The sequence below is a fragment of the Petromyzon marinus genome, chromosome 37 (genome assembly GCF_048934315.1).
Source record: "Petromyzon marinus isolate PM22_M1 ecotype Great Lakes invasive population chromosome 37, UKy_Petmar_22M1.pri1.0, whole genome shotgun sequence".
In the NCBI taxonomy this organism is placed as follows: domain Eukaryota; kingdom Metazoa; phylum Chordata; class Hyperoartia; order Petromyzontiformes; family Petromyzontidae; genus Petromyzon; species Petromyzon marinus.
The window spans coordinates 18,655,272-18,678,408 of NC_133703.1; the positions used below are offsets into that span (position 1 = coordinate 18,655,272).

Consider the following 23,137-nt stretch of genomic DNA (forward strand, 5'->3'; position numbering starts at 1 on the left):
TTACGTCCCACGTGCTGATGATGACGATGGCGTGATGTCATTACACGTGTACCACCCGTGCCCCGTACGAGACGTCCGTCATCACCGTGCGTCTTTTCTCGCTCGCGCTTCCGTGTCCGACAGCATCTCCGGGCGCCGGCGCCGCGTGGTGGCCAACACCGAGCGGCCCGAGGGGGAGGACGAGGACGTGGCGTGGGAAAGGGAGCGCGTGAAGCGCGCGCTGCACAACCACGAGGTGGGTGCGGTGGTGCGATGACGGGAGCACAACGGGAGCACGCGCGACGGGAACACAGCGATGGGAACACAACAGTGCATGAGACACCGTGATAGTTGTGTTGTGTTAACATCAACACTGGGGAGTCAAAGGCGGCCGGGCATGGAGCTGGCCACCCACCCCCTCATGTGCCATGCCGGCCTAGTATGTATCTATGTATGTTGAACTTCTTTTGCACCGTATGTAGTCAACCGTGCTCATCGGAGGTGCGGCCTTTGTAGGTGTTACTCGCTTGACAGCACTTGTTCTTTGTGCCTCGCAGAGCCCAGCGATGCTGGTTCACTCGCTGCGCAAGGAGTTTGGAAAGAGTCAGAGTGGCTGCCACTGCCGGAGCGGCCGTGGGAAGGCGTGCGTTGCCGTCAGGAACCTCTCCTTCATGGTGGAGCGAGGTGGGTGCCACATGAGGCGCCGCAGTGGCCAGATGTTAACTACCTCGCCTGGTATGCAGGAGGGCGTGGGTTCAATCCCGAGCCTGACACCTGCTGTATATTTGGAGTTAGCGTGTCTCCCTGTGGTCGCATGGATTTTTATCCGGGTTTGCCGGTTTTTCTCCTCCATATTTACATATTTAGGATCATGCGTTTAGAGTATTTGGCTGCTATAAATTTCCACATGATAAGCCATTTTAGTTGAGCTATCATTTGTTGCCATGTCGCTTCTGAAAAAGAGTTGTATAGCTCAGTAGGCCTTACTTGGTAAAATAAAAACAGTTCGTTTATATACTCTTTGGTTCTTTCGGTGAAGTCACGTAGGTATAAAATAACTTCCTCCTCCCCCCCCGCATCCCCAGCTCTCTCTCTCGGCCTCCCACTTACAGCCCCGCCCACTTCCCCCCCCCCCCAGCCTCACGTCCCTCTCCTAGCGTCCACGCAGTGCTCCCCTCCCCCTACCCCCCCCCCTCTCTCCCCCCTTTCTTACCTATATAACCTCTTACCACGGCAGCTCTCTCTCCCACTTCAGCAAAAAAAATTGCTGTGGTTTTCCCACCTGATGATGATTGCTTGTGTTGCAATCGACACGTCGTGATTTATCTTATTTTCTACCTACGTGACTTTACCGAAAGAACCAAAGAGTATGGATTCCTGCAGTCACGAAAGCTTCAAATCTGGTTAGTTCATGGTTTTAGTTTACACAGCCGCGCCATCACACAATTCGAACACAACTGCCAACACAACCACCACATAACCACCATGCAACCGCCACGCAACCTTGCCATACCTGAGTGTGAGGTGGACTGTTAAAGCCATTACCACGTTCATCTCCCCTAGGTCGACTTAGCCTAAAATGAGTGCCTGGTGCAATGTGGAAACGTCGCCACTCGGGAGACAAAGGCAGCCGGGCGTGGTGCTGGCCACCCACCCCATCGTGTGCCATGCCGACCTTCATAGGTGATCGCTAAGAGCACTTGCCCCAACAATCTGTTAAGGATATACGGACGTACGATCTTTGCCTTTGTGAAAGGGTGTTTGTCCATGTGTTTGTGTGGTGTGCCTGTGCATTTGTGTCCGATTGTATGTGTGGAGAGCAGTGGTGTTATTCTTTACGCAACCTACAAACCCGGTTGCCTAAGTTCAGTTTCCAACTATGGCTAATGTCATTGGCAAGTGACATCTTAACTGGTCCTGGGCCTCCCCTAGGTCAATTCAGCCTTAAATGAGTACAGGGACTCCTCTACTTACAAACACACCTGTATGTCCAGTTGGCTGAGTCATAAGTGCAACCACTGCGCAATAGATGGAAGTGGTGGCATCTCCATCTGCAGAACATGAAGAACCAGTGGCATCTACATCTACAGGAGATTATACAACTTTTAAAGCCATTCCCCGTGTTTAGTGTACAACATGTTTGGAATCGACAGGAGTAAAGTTGGACTTACGAACAAATCGACTTCTGGAACCTCACTTGTTCGTAAGTATAGGAGAGTCCCTGTATCTGGTACTCTTGTGTTTAAACATCAGCACAGGTGAGATGGTGTCAACCGAGCGTGTTCTTTCACCGCATCTCCCCCCCCCACGTGTTTAGTTACTGAACTTAATGGATGCTCACTAACAACCACTGCGCCCGAACATTCTGCGTGCGTTACCCGGCTGGGGGGATCTTTGTCTGTGCGCAGGGGAGGTTCTGGGGCTGCTGGGACCCAACGGGGCTGGGAAGACGACCACAGTGGAGCTCTTAGCTGGAGAGTTGAAGCCCAGCGCTGGACAGGTGCCACAATCGGTTCCTGCTTCACCCTGCGTGGACTTGGCGTTACCCAGCGCCATACCAGGCCTGGCACAGGCTCGACGCAGCCTTCACCATAACGGCATCGTTCACCATAACGGCATCGTTCACCGTAGCATCCATTCACCATAGCGTCCGTTCACCACTGCGTCCGTTCACCAAAGCTCAAACCGTATTGCTAGCCCTAACCCTGTACGTTCACCAACGCAACGTTTCGAGAGAATGACCCTCGCGTGAATCCCCGACGGCGGCAAGACGCTCGCACTGACGGCGCGCACACCCTGCCCTTGCTGTCACGACCGCCGCCCCCCGCAGGTGGTGCTGGGAGATGGCTGTGCGCGGGGGGCGCAGCTGGGCCTGTGTCCCCAGGTGAACCCCCTGTGGAAGAAACTGACGCTGGCGGAGCACCTGTCCTTCTACGCGGCCGTGCGGGGGCTCCGGCGGGATGAGGCACGCGCCGTCACGCAGGGGTAACGCCACGCGGGGGGGGGGGTAACGTAAGGCAGGGGGGGTAACGTCATGCGGGGGGGGGTAACGTCACGCAGTGGGGGGGGGGTAATGCCACGCGAGACGCGCAGAGATGTTGGACAGCGCAGAGAGAACACGGGCAGTTCTGATACCAAGTAAATTAGAATAATACAATGAAGCGTATATGTTATATTTCGATTTAAAGCTTTCGTGACTGCAGGGATTCATCTTCTTGGTTCTTTCGGTAAAGTCACCACGTAGAATGGGAATAAAATAATAAAAAGAAAACATAAAATATTTAAGTCGCGTAGAATGGAAATAAAATAGTAAAAATAAAACATAGTAAAATAAAATATTATATTTTATTTTTATTATTTTATTTCCATTCTACGTGACTTTACCGAAAGAACCAAGAGGGCGTATATGTTATAGTTTTATTTATTATGACCGGGAGATGATGGATGACACTGGATGATGATCATGATGATGGGAGACGTCTGGAGGCATTGAGCTATACTAGGGAGGCTCTTGAGAGACGCTTAAGATGCTGGGAAAGAATTGCGTGTTCTGGGTGATTCTGTGCAAGACACTGAAAGACACTTTGAGAAACGTTGGGAGGCACTGGTGGAGAAAGTGGGAGACACAGGGCAGACAATTGGAGACACAGGATGTACCAATACCAAGCTAATAACAATAATATCTATACATCACGAAACTATTTAAATCAATTAACATCAATCAGCCATGATCCAGTGCATTGCTAGATGATGGTGTGATTGTGGCTGTGTAGGATGATATCGGCATTGGCGCTGAAGGAGCACGCGGAGAAAGTGACGCGGAAGCTGTCGGGCGGCACCAAGCGCAAGGTGGGGGGGGGGTTCCCTGTGCGGTGCCTACACCCCCACAACCACCACTCAACCACTCACAACCACCAGCTCAACCACTCACAATCACCAGTTTAACCACTCACAATCACCAGCTCAACCACTCACAACCACCAGCTCAACCACTCACAACCACCAGTTCAACCGCTCACAACCACCAGTTCAACCGCTCACAATCACCAGCTCAACCGCTCACAATCACCAGCTCAACCACTCACAACCACCAGTTCAACCACTCACAATCACCAGCTCAACCGCTCACAACCACCAGCTCAACCACTCACAACCACCAGCTCAACCGCTCACAACCACCAGCTCAACCGCTCACAACCACCAGTTTAACCTCTCACAATCACCAGCTCAACCGCTCACAACCACCAGCTCAACCGCTCACAATCACCAGCTCAACCGCTCACAACCACCAGTTTAACCTCTCACAATCACCAGCTCAACCGCTCACAACCACCAGTTCAACTGCTCACAACTACCAGTTCAACCACTCACAATCACCAGTTTAACCTCTCACAACCACCAGTTCAAAAGCTCACAACCACCAGCTCAACCGCTCACAACCACCAGCTCAACCGCTCACAACCACCAGCTCAACCGCTCACAACCACCAGCTCAACCGCTCACAACCACCAGCTCAACCGCTCACAACCACCAGTTCAACCTCTCACAACCACCAGCTCAACCGCTCACAACCACCAGCTCAACCGCTCACAACCACCAGCTCAACCGCTCACAACCACCAGCTCAACCGCTCACAACCACCAGTTCAACCACTCACAATCCCCAGTTTAACCTCTCACAACCACCAGTTCAACCGCTCACAATCACCAGTTTAACCTCTCACAACCACCAGCTCAACCGCTCACAACCACCAGTTCAACCGCTCACAATCACCAGTTCAACCACTCACAACCACCAGTTCAACCGCTCACAACCACCAGTTCAACCGCTCACAACCACCAGCTCAACCGCTCACAACCACAGTTCAACCGCTCAGAACCACCAGCTCAACCGCTCACAACCACCAGTTCAACCGCTCACAACCATCAGTTTAACCTCTCACAACCACCAGCTCAACCACTCACAACCACCAGTTTAACCTCTCACAACCACCAGCTCAACCGCTCACAACCACCAGCTCAACCGCTCACAACCACCAGCTCAACCGCTCACAACCACCAGCTCAACTGCTCACAACTACCAGTTCAACCACTCACAATCACCAGTTTAACCTCTCACAACCACCAGTTCAAAAGCTCACAACCACCAGCTCAACTGCTCACAACTACCAGTTCAACCACTCACAATCACCAGTTTAACCTCTCACAACGACCAGTTCAACTGCTCACAATCACCAGCTCAACTGCTCACAACCACCAGTTCAACTGCCCACAACCACCAGTTCAACTGCCGACAACCACCAGTTCAACCGCCCACAACCACCAGTTCAACCGCTCACAACCTCCAGCTGAGGCCTGGCTTATATTGAAATGTATAACATCCAAATACTGCCAAGTGCATGTTTCTAAATGTGGAGGACCCGGAGAAAAATCCACGCAGACCACGGGGATAACATGTAAACTACATATATACAGCAGACGTCCTGCATACCTGGCGAGAGAGTTAACATCTCACCACCACGGCATTCGTATCGACTCAACCACCAATTCAACCACTCACTCACAACCACCACCCTCAAATTCACCGACATAGCCGCTGATTTAACCAGAGGCATCTGCCAGCTCAACCTCCTACTCGGAGCCACCGACTCACTGAATGATGGCCAATTATTTTGATGTTGCGAGTTTTGACAGGATCCGTGGTTGCGTTTGACACATTGTTGTTGTTGCTGATGTTAGTGGCGGTGATGGTGGTGGCGGCGATGGTGGTGTTTATAGTAATGACGTCGGCGGCGGCGGTGATGACGGTGATGCTGATGATGGTGGTGACGTTTGCGGTAGGAGTGGTTGTGATGTCAGTAGTTGTGATAATGGTTGCTCGTGGTTGCCTGTGGCAGCTGTGCTTTGCTCTCAGCATGCTGGGAAGCCCCTGCCAAGTGCTGCTGGACGAACCATCCATGGGCATGGATCCCAAGACCAAGCGCTTCATGTGGTGAGAGCGAGCTTGGGTTTATTTAAATGCGTGCACGCGTTTGTGCATGCGTGTCCATTTCTTTATGGACTTACCTGTGTATTCACCTACATGTGTGTATGCGTGCCTGCGTGCATGTACTTACGTGTGTACGTGTACATGTGTGTATTTGTACGTGTGAGTACATGTACATGTGTATACGTATACGTGTGTGTACGTGTGTGTCGCCTGCGGAAATGTGTTATTTTTCCTCCATGAGTTTGCGGTGAGAACCTATGTGTGTGCGTGTGTGTGTGTGCGCGTGTGTGCGTGTGTGTGTGTGCGTAGCGGGTAGCGTGGTGCACTACGAATCCGGCAACCCGAGTTCAGTTCCCGCTCAACAGCAGCGATGATTATCTGAACCTGTCCGAGGCCTCTCCTAGGACGACTCAGCCTCAAATGAGTACCTGGTGCGGTGTGTAAACATCGCCACTAGGGAGACAAAGGCGGTCGGGCGTGGTGTTGGCCACCCAACCACCTCATGTGCCGTGCCAGCCTTCATAGGTGCTCGCTAACAGCACTTGCCCTAACAGTCTATTAAAGGCTATACGGGGGATCTGTGTGTGCGTGCATGAATGTGTGTGTGTGTGTGTGTATGTGTCTGCGTGTGCTTGTACGCGTGTGTGTGCGCGTGCATGCATGTGTGTGTGTGTATGTGTCTGCGTGTGCTTGTACGCGTGTGTTTGCATGTGCATGCATGTGTGTGTGTATGTGTCTGCGTGTGCTTGTACGCGTGTGTGTGCGCGTGCATGCATGTGTGTGTGTGTATGTGTCTGCGTGTGCTTGTACGCGTGTGTTTGCACGTGCATGCATGTGTGTGTGTATGTGTCTGCGTGTGCTTGTACGCGTGTGTGTGCGCGTGCGTGCATGTGTGTATGTGTCTGCGTGTGCTTGTAAGCGTGTGTGTGCGCGTGCGTGCATGTGTGTATGTGTCTGCGTGTGCTTGTACGCGTGTGTGTACGTGCGTGTGTGTACGTGCGTGTGTGCGCGCACGTCGCTGCGCCCAGGAGAGCGATCGGCGCTGCATTCCGGAGCAGCCAGCGCGGCGCGGTCCTCACCACGCACTACATGGAGGAGGCAGAGGCGCTGTGCCACCGCGTCGCCATCGTGGTGGCCGGCCGCCTCCGGTGAGCCTGGCGAGGCCCCCCAAACGCAGGCACCTCACCACACGTCGCCCGCACCGCGCCTCGCCTCGCTGTGCCTATTCACGCCACGCAGCTCCACTCTCCTCACCTAGACATGCCTAGGCCACACTGCACCTCCCCTCACCTAGTTAGGCCACACCTCACCTTCCTATGCTATGCCACAGCAGACTGCACCCCATCTCGCCGTGCTATTCCTCACCACACTTCGCCTTGCCATGGCACGCCACACAACACCTCACTGCATCACGCAGCACCGCACCGTAGTCGTGGCAATGATCACGATTAATGTTGTTGACAGAGCTACTCTCCTGTGCACCAGGGCCTCACAGAACCGTTGTACATCATATCTCAACTCAAACACGTTTTTGAAAGGGCACCCCCAGTAGTAGCTGTCTCTGGGCACAGGTTTACTCGGCCAACGGGCATTCGTCTGCCAGCAAGGGGCGACGATTGTTGCTGTGTTACGCCACTTGAGTAACTGGCGGTGTCATTTTAGAATTTGGCAAAGTCTCACGTCACCGCCACGTCACCGCCACGTCACACCTCTCCCCTTTGCCCCCAACCTCCCGCGTCCCACCACACCCCCGCAGGTGCCTTGGTTCGATCCAACACCTGAAGAGTAAGTACGGTGGGTGCTACCACCTGGAGGTGAAGGTCGGGGAGGCTACGGTGACCGGCGTGTCGCTGGAGCAACGCGTGGCCGAGGTGCAGGCTCACCTGGCGAGCAGCTTCCCCGGGGCCTCGCTTCAAGATGGGTGAGTGCTGCACGTTACACTCGCGCACATAGACAAAGATCCCCCATATAGTCTCGACAGACTATTGCGGGCAAGTGCTGTGGGCGAGCACCTGTGAAGGCCGGCGCAGCACACGAAGGGGGTGGGTGGCCAGTACCACGCCGAGCCACCTTTGTCTTCCCAGTGCCGGTATTTTTTTTTGTGTTCAGCTTGTTGTCTTTCCCCCGCACATCTAATGAGCACGGTTGGCTACGTACGGTGCGAAAGAAGTTCAACATACACACATACACATCACACCAGGTATTCGGTTTAAGGGCGAGTTTAAATAATGCATGTGCAGGATTCGATTCTGATATCAGTCACCACTGATTTTACATTTATTCTCTTCTATTCTTGCGTGTAATGGCAATATGTTCGGGAGCTAAATGCTAATGTTGAGGTCTGCTGGCTATGATGAGAGGGCTTCAAAAGAGAGTTGGTGTCGGTTTGCTATTCCTCTCCTCCATTGAAGCAGCACAAAAACAAACCGTGGTTTACAATATGGTAGCCTCCTCTAGGCCTCGGCAAGGTAAGGTAATTTACCTTTTTTACCGGGTAAAAGGGTAAAGGTGAAGGGTAAAGGTGTCGACATGCCAAGGGGTAAGGTAAAGGGTAGGGTAAAGGTAGCTCTGAAGAATTACCCGGTAGGGTAAAGGTAGCGCGAAGTATTAACCCGGTAAATACGGTACCTTGTTTACCGCTAAAAGCTCCGTGGCACAGTCCGTGGCCGCCATTTAATAAGTAATATTTTTTTTAAACTTTTTTAAAAACACGCTTTTATGAAATGTACAAGTAATGGCAGAAGTCCACGACTCCAGGAAGTGGACCCGAGTTTGCCATAACATAAGGGACCTTGGGCAATTACAGCCAACGTCAGTTGGCCGTGGGCAGTTCGACCCAATCCGAAACATAACATATAAAAAATAATGTTCAAAAATGTTTTTATTTTATTTTTAATGATAGAATATAGTATTGTCATAAGTATGACATAAGTATACCAAGTTTGCAGTCGATACCACATTGGGAAGTGGGTAACAATTGTGTTACAAGATTTGAGGATACAACAACGACAACAACAGACACTGAGTTAAAAGAAAGCGTGTAAAATTGGAATCATTGAGAGTATTCTATATGATTAAAGCGCTCTACCTAGCATTTACCTGCATGTGTAGTAGTACCCCAGTAATTACCCTGTAATCGGGTAATTTGTATGGGGTAAGGGTAAAAGGTCGGGTAAAGGTAGGCTCGTTGCTTTTAACCTTTAACCTTACCTGCTGAAGGGTAAAAGGTAGGGTACAGTGATTGTATTGTGGTAAGGTAAAAGGTAGGGTAAAGGTAGGCTCGTTGTTTTTACCTTTTACCTTACCTTGCCGAGGCCTAGCCTCCTCATGTTGGTTTACCATGGTTTGCCATATACAGTCTGTTCTATAACGGGGTAGTTACGTTCCTGAAGAGTACCGTGTTATGGAAAAATCTCGTTATAATAAATACTATATAATATAGGGATAAAGCACAGTCCGCGATAACACCGTGAGAAGCGTACGCAGGTTGAACAAAGACTGAGGCGCGTGGGTAGCATCTAGAAGCATCCAGCAGCATCCCGCCTTGTGAGGATGCTTCGCCGAGGCAGCCGCACAACAGCTTATTCCTGCTCGCGCGACGTAGTTCCGTTCACTCAATCGCGTTACATCCCAATTTGCGTTATTTAAAAAAAAGTGTTCCCCAATACATTCATCGCGTTATATCCCATTCGCGTTATGAAAAACAAACACGCGCTATCGGGGAACAGATAAAAGTAGCCTTCTGACGGTGGCTCACCCTTGACCTGTTTTCGTGTGTACCTCAAACACAGCTGACAACGATCCTGTAGGACGCTGCAGGGTGGCTAGACGGACGTGGTTTATTCAAATCCAGATACGGGTTTCCCGTGAAACGACCGCGTGCCGTGTGCCCAGGTTTGCCGGGAGGCTGGTGTACAAGGTGCCGCGTGAGCACGTGGGATCGCTGGCCGAGGTGTTCAACAAGCTGGAGAAAGGTGAGGAGCTTGCGCCGGGCAGCCACCACTCGATGGGAGCTTGCTCCACCTCTCCTGCCACGGTGGCTAGGAGATGTTAACTACCTCGCCTGGTATGCAGGAGGTTCGTGGGATCGATCCCGACCCTGACGATGCCTGCTGTGTATTTGGAGTTTGCGTGTCTCTCTCCCCGTGGCCGCGTGGATTTTTCTCCGGGTCAGTCTGGTTTTCCCTCCATATTTAGAATGAACGTCACGCGTTGTAGAGTATTTGGCTGCAATAAATGTCCACACGATGATAAGCCACTCCGTTTGTGATAGCCAGGTCGCTTCTTAAAAAGAGCTACACAGCTCAGTGGGCCTCAACTGGTAAAATGAAAAAATAGTAAAGAGTTATAGTCCTCCTCCATGTCTACAACTGCCTCACCCTGTCGACTGACACTGCTGAGACCTTGATCCTTGTTCAGAACCAAGCCTTCTCTCCTGCATATTGGCCCACGAGCCATGGGGGGGGGGGGGGGGAGCGGGGGTTGGTCTGTACCACTTGGGGGTGGCAGACGCTACCCGTGTCCCCCACGGGCACTGTCCACCATGGGCGTTGATGGGCAATGTCCCCCTCTATGCAGTGTCCCCAATGGGCATGGACGTGGCTATTGAGTGCACAGGCAGTGCACTTGCACCGCTGCCAAAGAGGGTGGGGGGGGGGGAGGAGGGCCCAGGCGCCGGGCTACGAAGAGGAGGGGGGGCGCACCTCGCCCCCCCCATTTAATTATTCGCACCAGGGGGCTAATGCCAACCACGCTGCGCCGCCGTGATGTGCACGGAGAAAATCCGCGCGCACGTGGAGAACGCACTGAAAAACCAGCGAGGCTTGATCTACAGGAATCGAAAAAAAACCTTGCTAAACAACACGCGGCCTATTTTTGGCCGTGTGTGGGTGTGTGTGCGTACAGTGTGCGGGGAGCGGCAGTGTAGCGGTTAGCACACTGCGCTAGGAACCCAGCGACTCGAGTTGGATTCCCGCTCACGACAGATAACATTCGAACCGATCCTGGGCTTCCTCTACGTCGACTCAGCCTCAAATGAGTACCTGGTGCGGTGTGTAAACATCGTCACTCTGGAGACAAAGGCGGCCGGGCGTGGTGCTGGCAATCCACCCCCTCGTGTGCCGTGCCAGCCTTCATAGGTGCTCTCTAATAGCTCATGCCCCAACAGTCTGTTCAGACTACACACGGGGGATATTTGTTTTTGTGTGTATAGATGCATATGTAGGCAAGTAGCGGTATAGTGGTTAGCACGCTACGCTACAAGCCCTGTGTCCAACATCAATGGCAAATATCTGAACTGGTGCTGTGCCTCCGCTAGGTCAACTAAGCCTTACTTGGTTCTATGTGTAAACAGCTGCACTGGGGAGACAAAGATGGCCAGGCGTGGTTCTGGTCATACCACCACCGCCTTATGCATCGTGCTGGTCTTCGCAGATGCTCGCTAATAACACTTGTCCCTTTGGAAGGCTATATGGGGGATCTTTGTTTATTGTGTGGGTTTGTGTACAGATATGTGTATTTGTATATGTTTTTGTGAGTATATAGGCCTATCAAAATTAATTTGGATTTCAAGAGTTGACCGTGCATAATGCAGTTTGCAAAAAAAACTTACTTTCACACATATACACGGACACACGCAATGACACGCGCGCGCAAACACAAGGACAAATACACGCACACACGCACACATGTACAGGTTAGGGTGATGCTGCCTGCACCTCACCCAATTACCTGGCTCACCAGTGTTGCACACGCCACACCATGGACGCATTTAAGGTTGAGTCTACCTAGGGGAGGTCCAGGACCGGTTCGGATACCACATGCCATCGACGTTAACCGTGGTCCGACACTGCAAAGCACGTTGCTGGGTTTAGTGTGCAATCCACTAACCACTGTGCCACCACAAAGACAAAGATCCCCCATGTAGCCTTAACAGGCTGTTGGGGCAAGTGCTGTTAGCGAGCACCTATGAAGACTGGTACGGCACACATGGGGGTGTGTAGCCAGCACCACGCCCGACTGCCTTTGCCTACCCGTTTTGCGTTGTTTACGCACCGCACCAGGTACACTTGAGTCCGAGTTGACCTAGGGGAGGCCCAGGACCAGTTCAGATAATCGTCACTGGGTGTTGGCGGTGAGCGGGAATCGAACTTGGGTTCGTAACGCAATGCACTAACCGTGGTCAAACACTGCAAGCACATTGCTGGGTTCGTGGCACAGTGCACTAACCACGATCACGTACACACACACGCACTCACAGTATACTCGGGCACACACACATCCAATTGCATACAGCTTAACATCAACCTCAAAATGTACATGTGCAGTCATTTATCAATCCACTGGTGGATGAGGGTGGCCCTACGATATATCAGTCCATGAGGGTTATATGACCATACGTCACCATGCTGGTGAAGTACCGAGGAGCATAGATGTAGGAGCATAGAAGAAGTACATTTCACTGCAATATATTTTGCTGCGCCGTCCTCTGCTGCCCCTTAAGCTATCCTCTCCGCAGCCTACATAACATCTATTGTGCATGATAATCGCTCATCCAAACACTACCCGGTCTGAACCCTGCTTAGCTGCCGATTATCTGACCAGAATCAGGTGCATTGTGGGTAATTTTATCAAAGGCCTGACCTCAAAATAGCAGAAGTCAAGTCATTTTCGTCCTGGTCTGGGGTTAACAGACGTTCCGCCTTTGGAGCTATTTTTGAGTCAATCATGCATTTCCCAATAACCCTTGTATTTCCAGAAAATACAGATGCCACAGTGCATTTTGGGTTTCCTCCCCAGCATCTTCCTCAGTCCTCTTATCACCACCTTTGATTGGTGCCACGGATTAAAACAATCGTGACGTGGCACGGTAATTTAACGTGGCTTTGCGCCAGCTAAAGATACATCACCTGGTGCCACGTGACGTCAATTTGCAAGAAGAGCATGGACGGGATGTGATGAGGCAAGAACTTAATATTACTTCTTGTGCCATCACATCCATAAACATGTTTCAAATCATCTGACAAATTTTTTGTTCGGACTTTTATCCTCATTAATCCTAAAATGGTGAACGCATCACTACGCCCTAAATTATCCGGATATGCGTCTTCAGTCAGAGCAGTTAGTCTCATCTTGTCATCGCCAGCCACCCTTTGATCTTTGGTGGGCAGCATTCATCGGCGTCATTAGCACTTCATCCACTCCGAGCGTAAAAACAAAACGGGCACAAAATCCATGCTGTACCACCTCTATAAACTATTAAAGCATTGTTTATTTTCCCAGATAAGGCACACTGATCTGTGCAGCTCATGTTTAGAAGCGACCTGGCCACAAATGATAGCTCAAAGTGGCTTATCAAGTAGAAATGTACAGCAGTCAAATACTCTAAACGCACGTTTCTAAATGTGCAGGGAGAAACCGGTAGGGCCCGGAGAAAAATCCTACGCGACCGCGGGGAAAGAGACGTGCAAACTCCAAATATACAGCGGGCGTCAGGATCGGGATTGAACCCACGACCCCATGTATACCAGGCGAGGTAGTTAACATCTCGCCACTTGCGGCACCTTTGAGCGTTGTGGGTCCACCGCAGCGGTTCCCGGACCCCCTGTGGTACGCAAGTACCCCCCTGGCTGGTGACGTGTGACTTCTCTCATCATCGCCAGCCACGCTTTGATCTTTGGTGGGCAGCAGCAGCAGCAGCAGCAGCAGTCGTCGTCGTCATTTCATCCACTCCAAGCCGTCGTTGAGTTAAATAAGAAGGCACGACAGAAATATTTTCGTCAAGTAATTTTGCGTAAGAAAAAAAAACGCACGCAAAAAGGAAAACCCATCGCGCCGTGGAATCCGTGCCGGACCGCCTCTGTCGACCTTTGAGCGTTGTGGGTCCACCACAGCGGTTCCCGACCCCCCCTGTGGTACGTAAGTACCCCCCTGGCTGGTGACGTCTCTGGGGGGGGGGGGGGGGTGAGTACGCGAGACCTTTCACGCATTGTCGGTGGCCAGGCGGGGCACAGTTTTGTGTGTGGGGTTACTAGGCGCGCCGTTGCGAGTGTGTGTGTGTGTGCGCTCGTGCGTGTGTGCGCTCGAGCGACTGAGCAACAGCGATGCGAGCTCCAGTTTTTGACGACTCGACGATGCCGAATGTAACCTCCCGGCGAAACGTCGGCACCCGTTTATAAACGTCGTCGCGAGATCTCCCTCCAACAAAAACAACAACACCACCGGTGGTGCTTCTGCAACGGTGATATACAATTGGCTACGTTTGAGTCACGTGACAATTTGATTAATTGGCCGCGTCGGGTGGAGGAGGGTTTACGACACACATTTCTAAGCGAACTTAACCCAAACAAAAACTGTTGTGAATTTCTGTGAGGAAATCAAATTTTCTCCGTTGTATGTAATCGGATTCCTCCAGTATAAATAAAGATTCTGAATTTGGAAATCCACACGCTCTGCTCAGGCCCTTCCCTCCACTCGGTCGTTGTTTCACATTCATTTTACATTGGTTTGCAAATCAACAAGATCAATTATTTTTCGATTTAAAGCTTTCGTGACTGCATGGATTCATATTCTTGGTTCTTTCGGTAAAGTCACGTAGAAGGGAAATAATAAAATAACAATACAATTCTTTATTTTATTATTCTCTTCTACGTGACTTTACCGAAAGAAGCAAGAATAAGATAAATTATTGTTATTCTCTTTAGGGCCGTATTGGAAAATGTCTTCATCGTTTTCAATGCAATGGAAATCAGTTGGAAATATTCCACCCCCACTAACCAGTGTGGTGAAGTATGGTCAAACAGCCCCCAAATATTTAATTGGTATTCACGTATGAAGTGCTAAACAAATGGCCTAAGTGTTGATTGCGTGTAAATATTAATAAAATGCGGCAATTATTCCGTTTTATAAATGGGGCATGGAGATGCGCGCTTGGAATTCCGCTGAGACACAGAAAGGAGAATGCGTGGCTTATTGAGGAGCCATCATCACATTGCTTAACGACGATGTCGTTCAGAAGAGAGGGAGGGTGAAGGGGGGGTTGTGAATAGTGGTGGTGAAGAATAACAACGCAGCATCAGCCAAGGAATGGAACTCATCCGAGAACGCGTCCACGGACGGAGATGGAGCGATTTACAAATGACTTAGTTTAATACGTAGGCTTTCGCGAACAATATTATACATAATCGAGGTTGTTTTGGGTTTGATTGCGTGAATATGAATGTGTGTCATTAAACCCGCCACCACCCGACACAGCCAATTAGTAAGGTTTGTCACGTAAACCAAAACGTGCCAATGAGTTACTCGTTCAGCACACACCATTGTGTTGGAGACGGAACCCACAACATGTACAATTTGAGTACGACGTTTCGCCAGCAAGTACAACCAGCCTCATCAGCTCATCAGGCGATAGCCAGAATTGTGGAGAAATCTTCCTGTTTCGGTCTTATACATTACGTACTTCGGGGGGGAAAAACACGTAGCGATCAACACCCCCCTCCCCCCCCTTGTACAAGCAAAACTTAGCAGGACCCTCATGCAAAAATAGTCTTGGGACCCAGTGAGCCTTTCCTCGGTAAGTAAACAAGCGTAGTAGTAATTAAAATAATATCATTCCGGTTGCCTTTTCCTTAATTAAATCGGTGTTTGCCAGGAGCCCTCGCCAGGACGGCGTGCATTGGCCGAAGTGGCGGGGGGGGGGGGGGTGAGGATGGAGCGGGGGGTCTGCGTATTCCGGCTGGTGTTGGTACAAACGGCACGGGCGCAGAATACCAATTCGGCGGCACGATGAGGCCGAGGGCAGCAGAGGGGCCTAGGAAGGATCGTCACCGAAATGGAACTAAATCCAATAAGGCGACAGAACGCACACCGACTCACCCCGTCCCCTGATAACTTGCTCCCCCCACCCCGCATCGACTCCCAATATTGGATTCGTGTGCGCTTGGCCGGGGTGGCTTAGTGGGGGGTGGTGAACGCGGGTTCAGGGCCACTGGGCCGGCGCCGCTCACAATCCTGGGTTTGAATGTGGGGAGGTGTTGGCCTCACGGCCGTCGTTTTAAATGGGAGTCTCTCGAGTGTAGTGGCGGACAGTTGATGGTCTCCGCCCGGTCACCAATGTCTTGCGCAGAGACCCACAGACTCGCGTAGACCCAGCTGTCATTAAACTGGGTTCTCAACTGGAGCGGCCAGTTAATGGTCTCAGCCCGGCTACCAATGACTTACGCGGATACCCCCATATACTTGCGTAGAGAACCGCAGGCTCGCATAGACGGAGTTGTGATGAAATTGGGTTCTCAACTGGTCTGAGTCCGGTCACCAGTGACTGACCTAGGCATCCATCGACTTGCGTAGCGACCCATAGACGTGACTGCGTAGTCCACGGTTTGCGATATATATTTACATAGATTAACATAGATACCCACAGACTTGTATAGAAATCCATAGACTTACGCAGAGATCCATTGACTTAGAGTGCTGTTGTTATGTGGTCAATCGTTTGAGAGCGGTGACCCACAATCACACTGGGAGCTGTTACAAGTTGTCTAGCGGCGTAGGAGATCGCCGCATCTCTCATGCAGTGTTCTGTTGGATTAGAACAAAAACAATTTAAGATCTGCACACAAATGTCACGTCGGCGACAGGGGAATAATAATTTTAAAAATGTGTCTCTCATGTTTGCATCTCCAACTCTCCCCACCACCACTACCACCCCTCAGCCAAGCTGGAGCTCGGGGTGGAGGAGTACAGCTTTTCACAGGCAACACTGGAGCAGGTGAGATACACACACACACAAAGACAAAGATCCTCCGTATAGCCTTAACAGACTGTCGGGACAAGTGCTGCTAGCGAGCACCTATGAAGGCCGGCACGGCACACGAGGGGGCGGGTGGCCAGCTCCACGCCCGGCCACCTTTGTCTCCCAAGTGGCGATGTTTACTACACACCGCACCAGGCACTCATTTCAGGTTGAGTCGACCCAGGGGAGGCCCAGGTCCGATTCAGATCATCGTCAACGACATTGGCCGTGAGCGGGAAATCAAATTCGGGTCGGCGGGTTCGTAACAGGGCGTGCACTAACCGCTGCTCTCCCGCTACCCCACCCCTCCACGTTACATCACGCACACACACGTATGCACGCATGCACATATGCACACGCACGCATGCGCGCGCACGCGTGTGTATGTGCGTACAGGTGTTCGTGGAGTTCGTGAAGGAGCAGAGCGACACCCATTTGCTCCTGGAGCCGGGCGAGGCGGAGGAGGTGCGGTGGAGCGACACGAGCCGGGCGTGACGGAGCCGGGAACGGCTCGACGATCGCCAGGACTCGCGGCAGGCAGCTCGGTGGCGTAGCGCGGTTGGCGTTGGGCCCCTGTTGCAAGGAATCAAATGGGGGTTGGGGGGGGGGCAGGCAGTGCAAGTTGCACCGCCTGCGACCCTCCCCGATAGCTACCCCTCGAGATACTTCAATACGAAAGGGCCTTTTTAAAACACGAGGTTGTTATTATTGCTACACCCACTGCGTCGCCTCCGGAATGCACTTGGACCTTGATGGTGGTTGGAGCGGGTGGGACGGACGCTGCTGCCCGTGCGAGCCGGGCCACCATCGTCCGCGCTCGCACCTCCCGCTCCTCCTCCTGCCCGCGCCGTGGTGACTGTGGGTTTTCGCAGAGGCTGGATACTGCCGCCCGGGTTCTGTCGGCCTCGGTTTGACGGCACGCGCCGTGGAGTCTCCGGGTTGAGAGGGAGCACGTGGCGGTGGCAGTGGCTGCGTCGTCGGCTCCGTCCTAAGCCAGACAGAAAACTTGAATCTTCATCCCCCTCCGTCCGTGAATCCCTGCCTACTTTTAACATAGCCACACCTATTAGCTCACTAGCCCGCCCAACAGAGCAAGTGGCCTCATCATTCTCACCTATGTTAGCTCCCCCTGCATCCTGCTCATAGCCCCCCCCCTCCCCGGCCTACTCCGATGGGGCCACCCTCTCTCTGCCTGCATTATGAGTCGAGCACGAGGCCAGGAAATTTTTAACTGGGGGCAAAAGCTCCGAAAATTGCGTTCCAAAAAGCATTGAGGGCCAGCGACGGTCTCGGTTGGGCTGGGGGCTGATCCAGTCTGGATTGAAGGTTCTTGTGTTTATCTGCTTCTAAGAGTAGGGGTGAGGGGGTGGCGAGGGGGGACCGTGGTTGGTCGGTTCATGCCCGGTGCCTTTTGTAATCAGCACCTTGCCACCGATGAATCGGACACATCGGGGTAGGGCACTGGCTGCGAGGCGTCAATACCCTCAACCCAGGGCTTCGTTTCTCACTCTGTATTTCCCGGCTCGCTGCTGTACCGAGAAGCAGGCTTGGCAGACCCAGCCAATTGAATCCCTCGACTCCACCGACCCCACACGCATCGGTAGCTGCTGCACCGCGAACACACGGTCACCGGCTCGAACCACCGCTTCCCACGTACACGAAGTCACGCGCATGCACGCGAGGCGGCGGCGCAGCGGTTGGGCGCGCTGCGCTTACGAACCCGGCGACCCCGAGTTCGATTCCCGCTCACGGTCTCAAATGAGTACCCGGTGCGGTGTGCAAACATCGCCGCTTAGGGGAGACAAAGGCGGTCGGGCGTGGTGTTTGGCCACACTCGCCCCTCGTGTGCTGTCCCGGGATTAATAGGTACTCGCGAAACAGCGGTCGCCCCACAAAGTTCTGTTAAAGGCTATACGGGGGATCGTTGTCTTTGTACATATATATGAAATAGAGCCGTGTGTAGAATGCTGCATGTTTAAAGGGGATCCTGCAACATATTCGTTAAGTGATCAATCCACTGCTGGATGAAGGCCCTCCCCTAGCCGTCGCCGTCCCTCCTCAGCGTCTCCTCGGTGCGGCGTGCCCCCACCCTGCGTCTGGACACGTGAGCGGATTCGATCGCTCCGTCTCCCGCGTGCGTGGGGGCATCCTCACGTACGCACTGCTCCCTGTGCTTCCGTCTCCCCCGTTTAGCGAGGAAGTGTCATTCCCACTCCCCCCCCTTCCCCCCTCTCGAGCCCGCTACCCTCCCCCACACAGCCCGGACGATGCACTTGACTTGCGCTTCTTCTGTCATCGATCGAGTGAAATTAATCAAATAGAATTCCACTTTAAGAAGGTGGGATGGGGTGGTGGATCGAAGCCCCCCCCACCCCCATCACCCTGGCTATTTGATTAATTGTCGCATTTCAGGGTCCTTAATTCGATTCCAGAGTCAATTATTAGTTTTTAAATTGCAACGTGGCGCGGGGAGGCCTTCATCCAGCAGTGGACTGAACCTATTTATTAATATGCATGCACTGCACGAGAACAAAACACGGCAGGGGTAACGATTTATGGGCGTGGGAATTAATCAGACGTTTATGGCTTTCAAAAATCCTGGGTTTTGTTTGTCTCTTAATTATTTATTGCTGATTAAATGTTCATGAATAGCCTTACTGGTAATGATTTTGCACGGCACCGTGTCATCGATGCTCACCGGGCCGCTCTATGCAGCATCGGCGCGTCCTGGATTCACCCGAATCTGGCACCCTCTGCTCACTCGCTCTGTAATGTCCGAGTACCACGCAACCCACGCAACCCACACACTCGGAGGACCACGCAACTCACACGCGGGGGGGGGGGGGGGGGCATGCAACCCACACACTCGGAGGACCACGCAACCCACATACGGGAGGGGGGGCACGCAGCCCACACACACGGGGGGGGGCACGCAACCCACACACGGGGGGGGGGGCAGGCAACCTGGTTGGGCTGGCGTGCAACGAACATTGCTCTCGTATACGGAGCGGGTTAGGCAGTGATGATGGGATCTCAGAGCTAGCTCTGTGATACCCACTTCCGCGGCGTCATTCTCCAACGCATAGGAATCGGGGGGGGGGAGGGTGGGGGATGAAGCCTCGATAATAATTTGTCTACATTGGCCCTCAAATGAGCCACAGTTCAGTATCTTCAGCTGTCAGAGACAAGTACTAGCGGGAGAAGTGGGACTGTGGGAGAGGCGTCACTTGCATGCCACCGGTACCCCTGGCTGCAGCTTTCACGCAGCTCGGCAGCGAGTCTGACATCGTCTGGCCGCCTGTCCCATGGGTCCACACATCCTGCAATCTGGCCTCACTGCAGACTGACGCTGGCTCAGGGTTTTTATCTGCCGCGGGCCAGTGTCAGACGACACCAGCGCAACTCACGCCACTGAGTCTTCTGACGGTGAGAACAATCAAAAACTGTACGACGATGATAACGACGCCAGCGACGCTGTGGATATTTGAGACGGCGGCCCAAGCAGACTGCAGCTAACGCTGCTGTGCTTCAGTTGACGAAATCCCTATCACACGTAACCTGTTCGACTGGGTTCAGTCGGCGTTTGAACCTAGCGGACACGAGACAAACTTTTTAAAGGTAGACAACTTAATTATTTAATGCAGCCGGCGGTGGACTATCTGTTTGCTTAAACACGTTAATGTTAAGCCGGTTGTGCGTTAAATCTTAAAGCTTTCGTGACTGCAGGAATTCATATTCTTGGGTCTCTCGGTTAAAGTCACGTAGATAGGTTCAAAGAAAAATAACACAAAAAACTACGACGTTTCGATAGCAACACAAGCGGTCGCCTTCTTTCCTGAAGACGAACCGCATCTGCAGAACACGAAGAATGAAGGCATCGATTCCATTCCCCGTCCTGAATATCGCTTTTTTTAGGTTCTATCGCGTAAATACAAATGTGTCGTTCAACCCGCTTCCCACCCGGTGTGCTGTACTAGTGACGAATTGGCACGTTATGTTTATGTGTTCCAACATTGCCGATTGGCTGTGCCGCGTGGTGGCGGGTTTTAACGACACATTTATATTTATGCGATTTAACCCAAAAAAAAAACCCTGTGTTACGGATGATATTGGTCGCAAAAGCCTACTACGTCTTAAACAGCAATTCCCCCGTGTTTAGTGTGCACGCCGTAACGACGTGTTTGGAATCGACAGGAGTAAACGTTGAACTTGGGAACAAATCGACTTACGAACAGTCACCTCTGGAACCGAACGCGTTCGTAAGTATAGGCGTCCCTGTAATCGTGTTCCGTGTTCCGTCGCTGCTCACACGCCCCGATCATGGCGAGTGACGGACTGCTCAGCGAGGCGCGTCGCTCACAGCGTCGCTTCCGAAAAGTAATCACGCGAGCTCCACTCACTCCACACTTCCACTTTTTATTTTTTTGTGGTGGAAAAAAAAAAGTATTTCGTATGGGGTGGGGGGGGGGAGCGGTTGCGAGCTGGTGGGTCACCCCCGGCCAAGATTCCCCCCCCCACCCAGGCCACCTCCAACCAGCCTCGCTACCGACTTCCTTCGTTGGTTCCATACTCTGCTTGACTCTCACCACGTTCTCAACTCTCAACGACTACCACCACCCACCACCACTGCTCTCCACCACCCACAAATTATCTCCACCACCACTGGTCACCACCATTGCTCTCCACCACCACTACCAACCCAATGTTCTCCACCACCGCTTCTCTCCACAACCACCACCGCTCTAAACAACCACCACCGCTCTAAACAACCACCACCGCTGCTCTCCATAACCACCACCAACTTCTCTCCATCACCACCACCAACCTCTAACTTCCTCCTTCACAAGCACCTCCCCTCTCGCTTCCCGAAACGGGGCGAGGGCTCTGGTGCTTGCGGCTAATTGCGATCCAGGAAGCACGTGGCTGAGCACGCAGGTGCAGCGTATGTACACAAAGACAAAGATCACCCGTATAGCCTTTGGCAGACTGTTGGGGCAAGTGCTGTTCGCACGTAGCACCTAGTGAGGCACACGCGGGGGTGGGTGGTCAAACACCATGCCCGGCCGCCTTTGTTTCCACTCGCCCCAGTGCTCATCGAACTCGGGTCACCGGGTTCGTAGCACAACGCCCTAACCGCTGCACCACCGCTCCCCCCCCCCCCACACAAATTAATGCAAAGACAACGATCCCCCATGTAGCCTTAACAGACTGTTGGGGCAAGTGCTGTTAGCGAGGAGCACCTATGAAGGCGGGAATGGCACACGAGGGGGTGGGTGGCCAGCACCACACGCGGTCGCCTTTGTGTCCCCAGTGGCGATGTTTACACACCTCACCAGGCACTCATTTGAGGCTGAGTCGACCTAGGAGAGGCCCGGACCGGTTCAGATAATCGTCGCTGCTGTTGGCCGTGAGCGGTAATTGAACTCGGGTCGCCGGATTCGTAGCGCAGCGCGCTACCCGTTACGCACACACAATGGCGAATGCCGGCGGGCATTCGCCGGCATTCGCCACTAAGTGGCGGTGACGTCACCACGATGCTTGTGCCAGGCCATGTGCACCTTGAGGCCACGTGAAGTGTCGAACGCCCGCCGGTAGGTCATGGAGTGCCACGGGTCGACTGACTAAGATGACTGAGATGGCTGGCTGATGCACCACCTGTATCCCCTACTGTGCCAACCTGCTGTGCTTTAGCCACCCGGCGCTCGGCTCGTTGTTGTGAGCGTCGCTCCTCCGCCCTCCGTTGTTGTTGGAGGGCGACTGCCTCCAACTGCCCAGCAGCGTCCTTCACGAGCCTCCTCCACAGTGGCCGATCTTGAACACCGCTGGTACCAGTCATCGGCAAGTCCACTCAGCTCCACGTACTCCTGTACCACATCACTCCATCTCTTCTCTAGCTCGTGCCGCGCCAGTTTATCCCCCTCGATCCGGCCGAACAAAAGCTGTTTCGGCATGCGGGCTACAAGACCCAGCCATGCACACACATATGCACACACACATGCAACAACAACAACCGCCATTCGCCACTAAGTGGCGGTGACATCACCACGACGCTTGTGCCAGGCCATGTGCACCTTGAGGCCAGGTGAAGTGTCGAACGCCCGCTGGCAGGAGTGCCACGGGTCGACTAAGATGACAGATGACTGGCTGATGCACCACCATACACATGCACACAAAAGACAAAGATCCCCCATATAGCCTTAACAGACTGTAGGGGCAAGTCCTGTTAGCGAGCACCTATGAAGGCCGGAACGGTACACGAGGGGGTGGGTGACCAGCACCACGCCCGACCGCCTTTGTCTCTCTAGTGGAAATGTTTACACACCGCACCAGGTACACATTTGAGGCTGAGTCGACCTAGGGGAGGCCCGGGACCGGTTC

The 23,137-nt window shown here is 52.7% G+C and overlaps 1 protein-coding gene and 1 long non-coding RNA gene across 2 annotated transcripts in view; one reads left to right on the top strand and one right to left on the bottom strand.

Moving 5' to 3' along the window:
• Positions 1-19,412, top strand: part of LOC116949516 (cholesterol transporter ABCA5) — a 49,007-nt gene extending 29,595 nt beyond the window's left edge. The window contains exons 28-38 of the mRNA XM_032966899.2: positions 124-235; positions 537-663; positions 2,388-2,479; positions 2,810-2,964; positions 3,753-3,828; positions 5,876-5,970; positions 6,996-7,115; positions 7,724-7,888; positions 9,862-9,941; positions 16,680-16,735; positions 17,156-19,412. Of these exons, the coding sequence (XP_032822790.1) occupies positions 124-235; positions 537-663; positions 2,388-2,479; positions 2,810-2,964; positions 3,753-3,828; positions 5,876-5,970; positions 6,996-7,115; positions 7,724-7,888; positions 9,862-9,941; positions 16,680-16,735; positions 17,156-17,254 (1,177 nt within the window). The 3' untranslated portion in view covers positions 17,255-19,412. The remainder of the gene's footprint in view (positions 1-123; positions 236-536; positions 664-2,387; positions 2,480-2,809; positions 2,965-3,752; positions 3,829-5,875; positions 5,971-6,995; positions 7,116-7,723; positions 7,889-9,861; positions 9,942-16,679; positions 16,736-17,155) is intronic.
• On the bottom strand, positions 13,220-19,600 carry LOC142930186 (uncharacterized). Its single transcript, XR_012946247.1, has 2 exons — positions 19,458-19,600; positions 13,220-17,747 (listed from the first exon to the last, which is right to left on the bottom strand). It is a non-coding gene; the product is annotated as an uncharacterized LOC142930186 (long non-coding RNA).
• Positions 19,601-23,137: the final 3,537 nt, after the last annotated feature.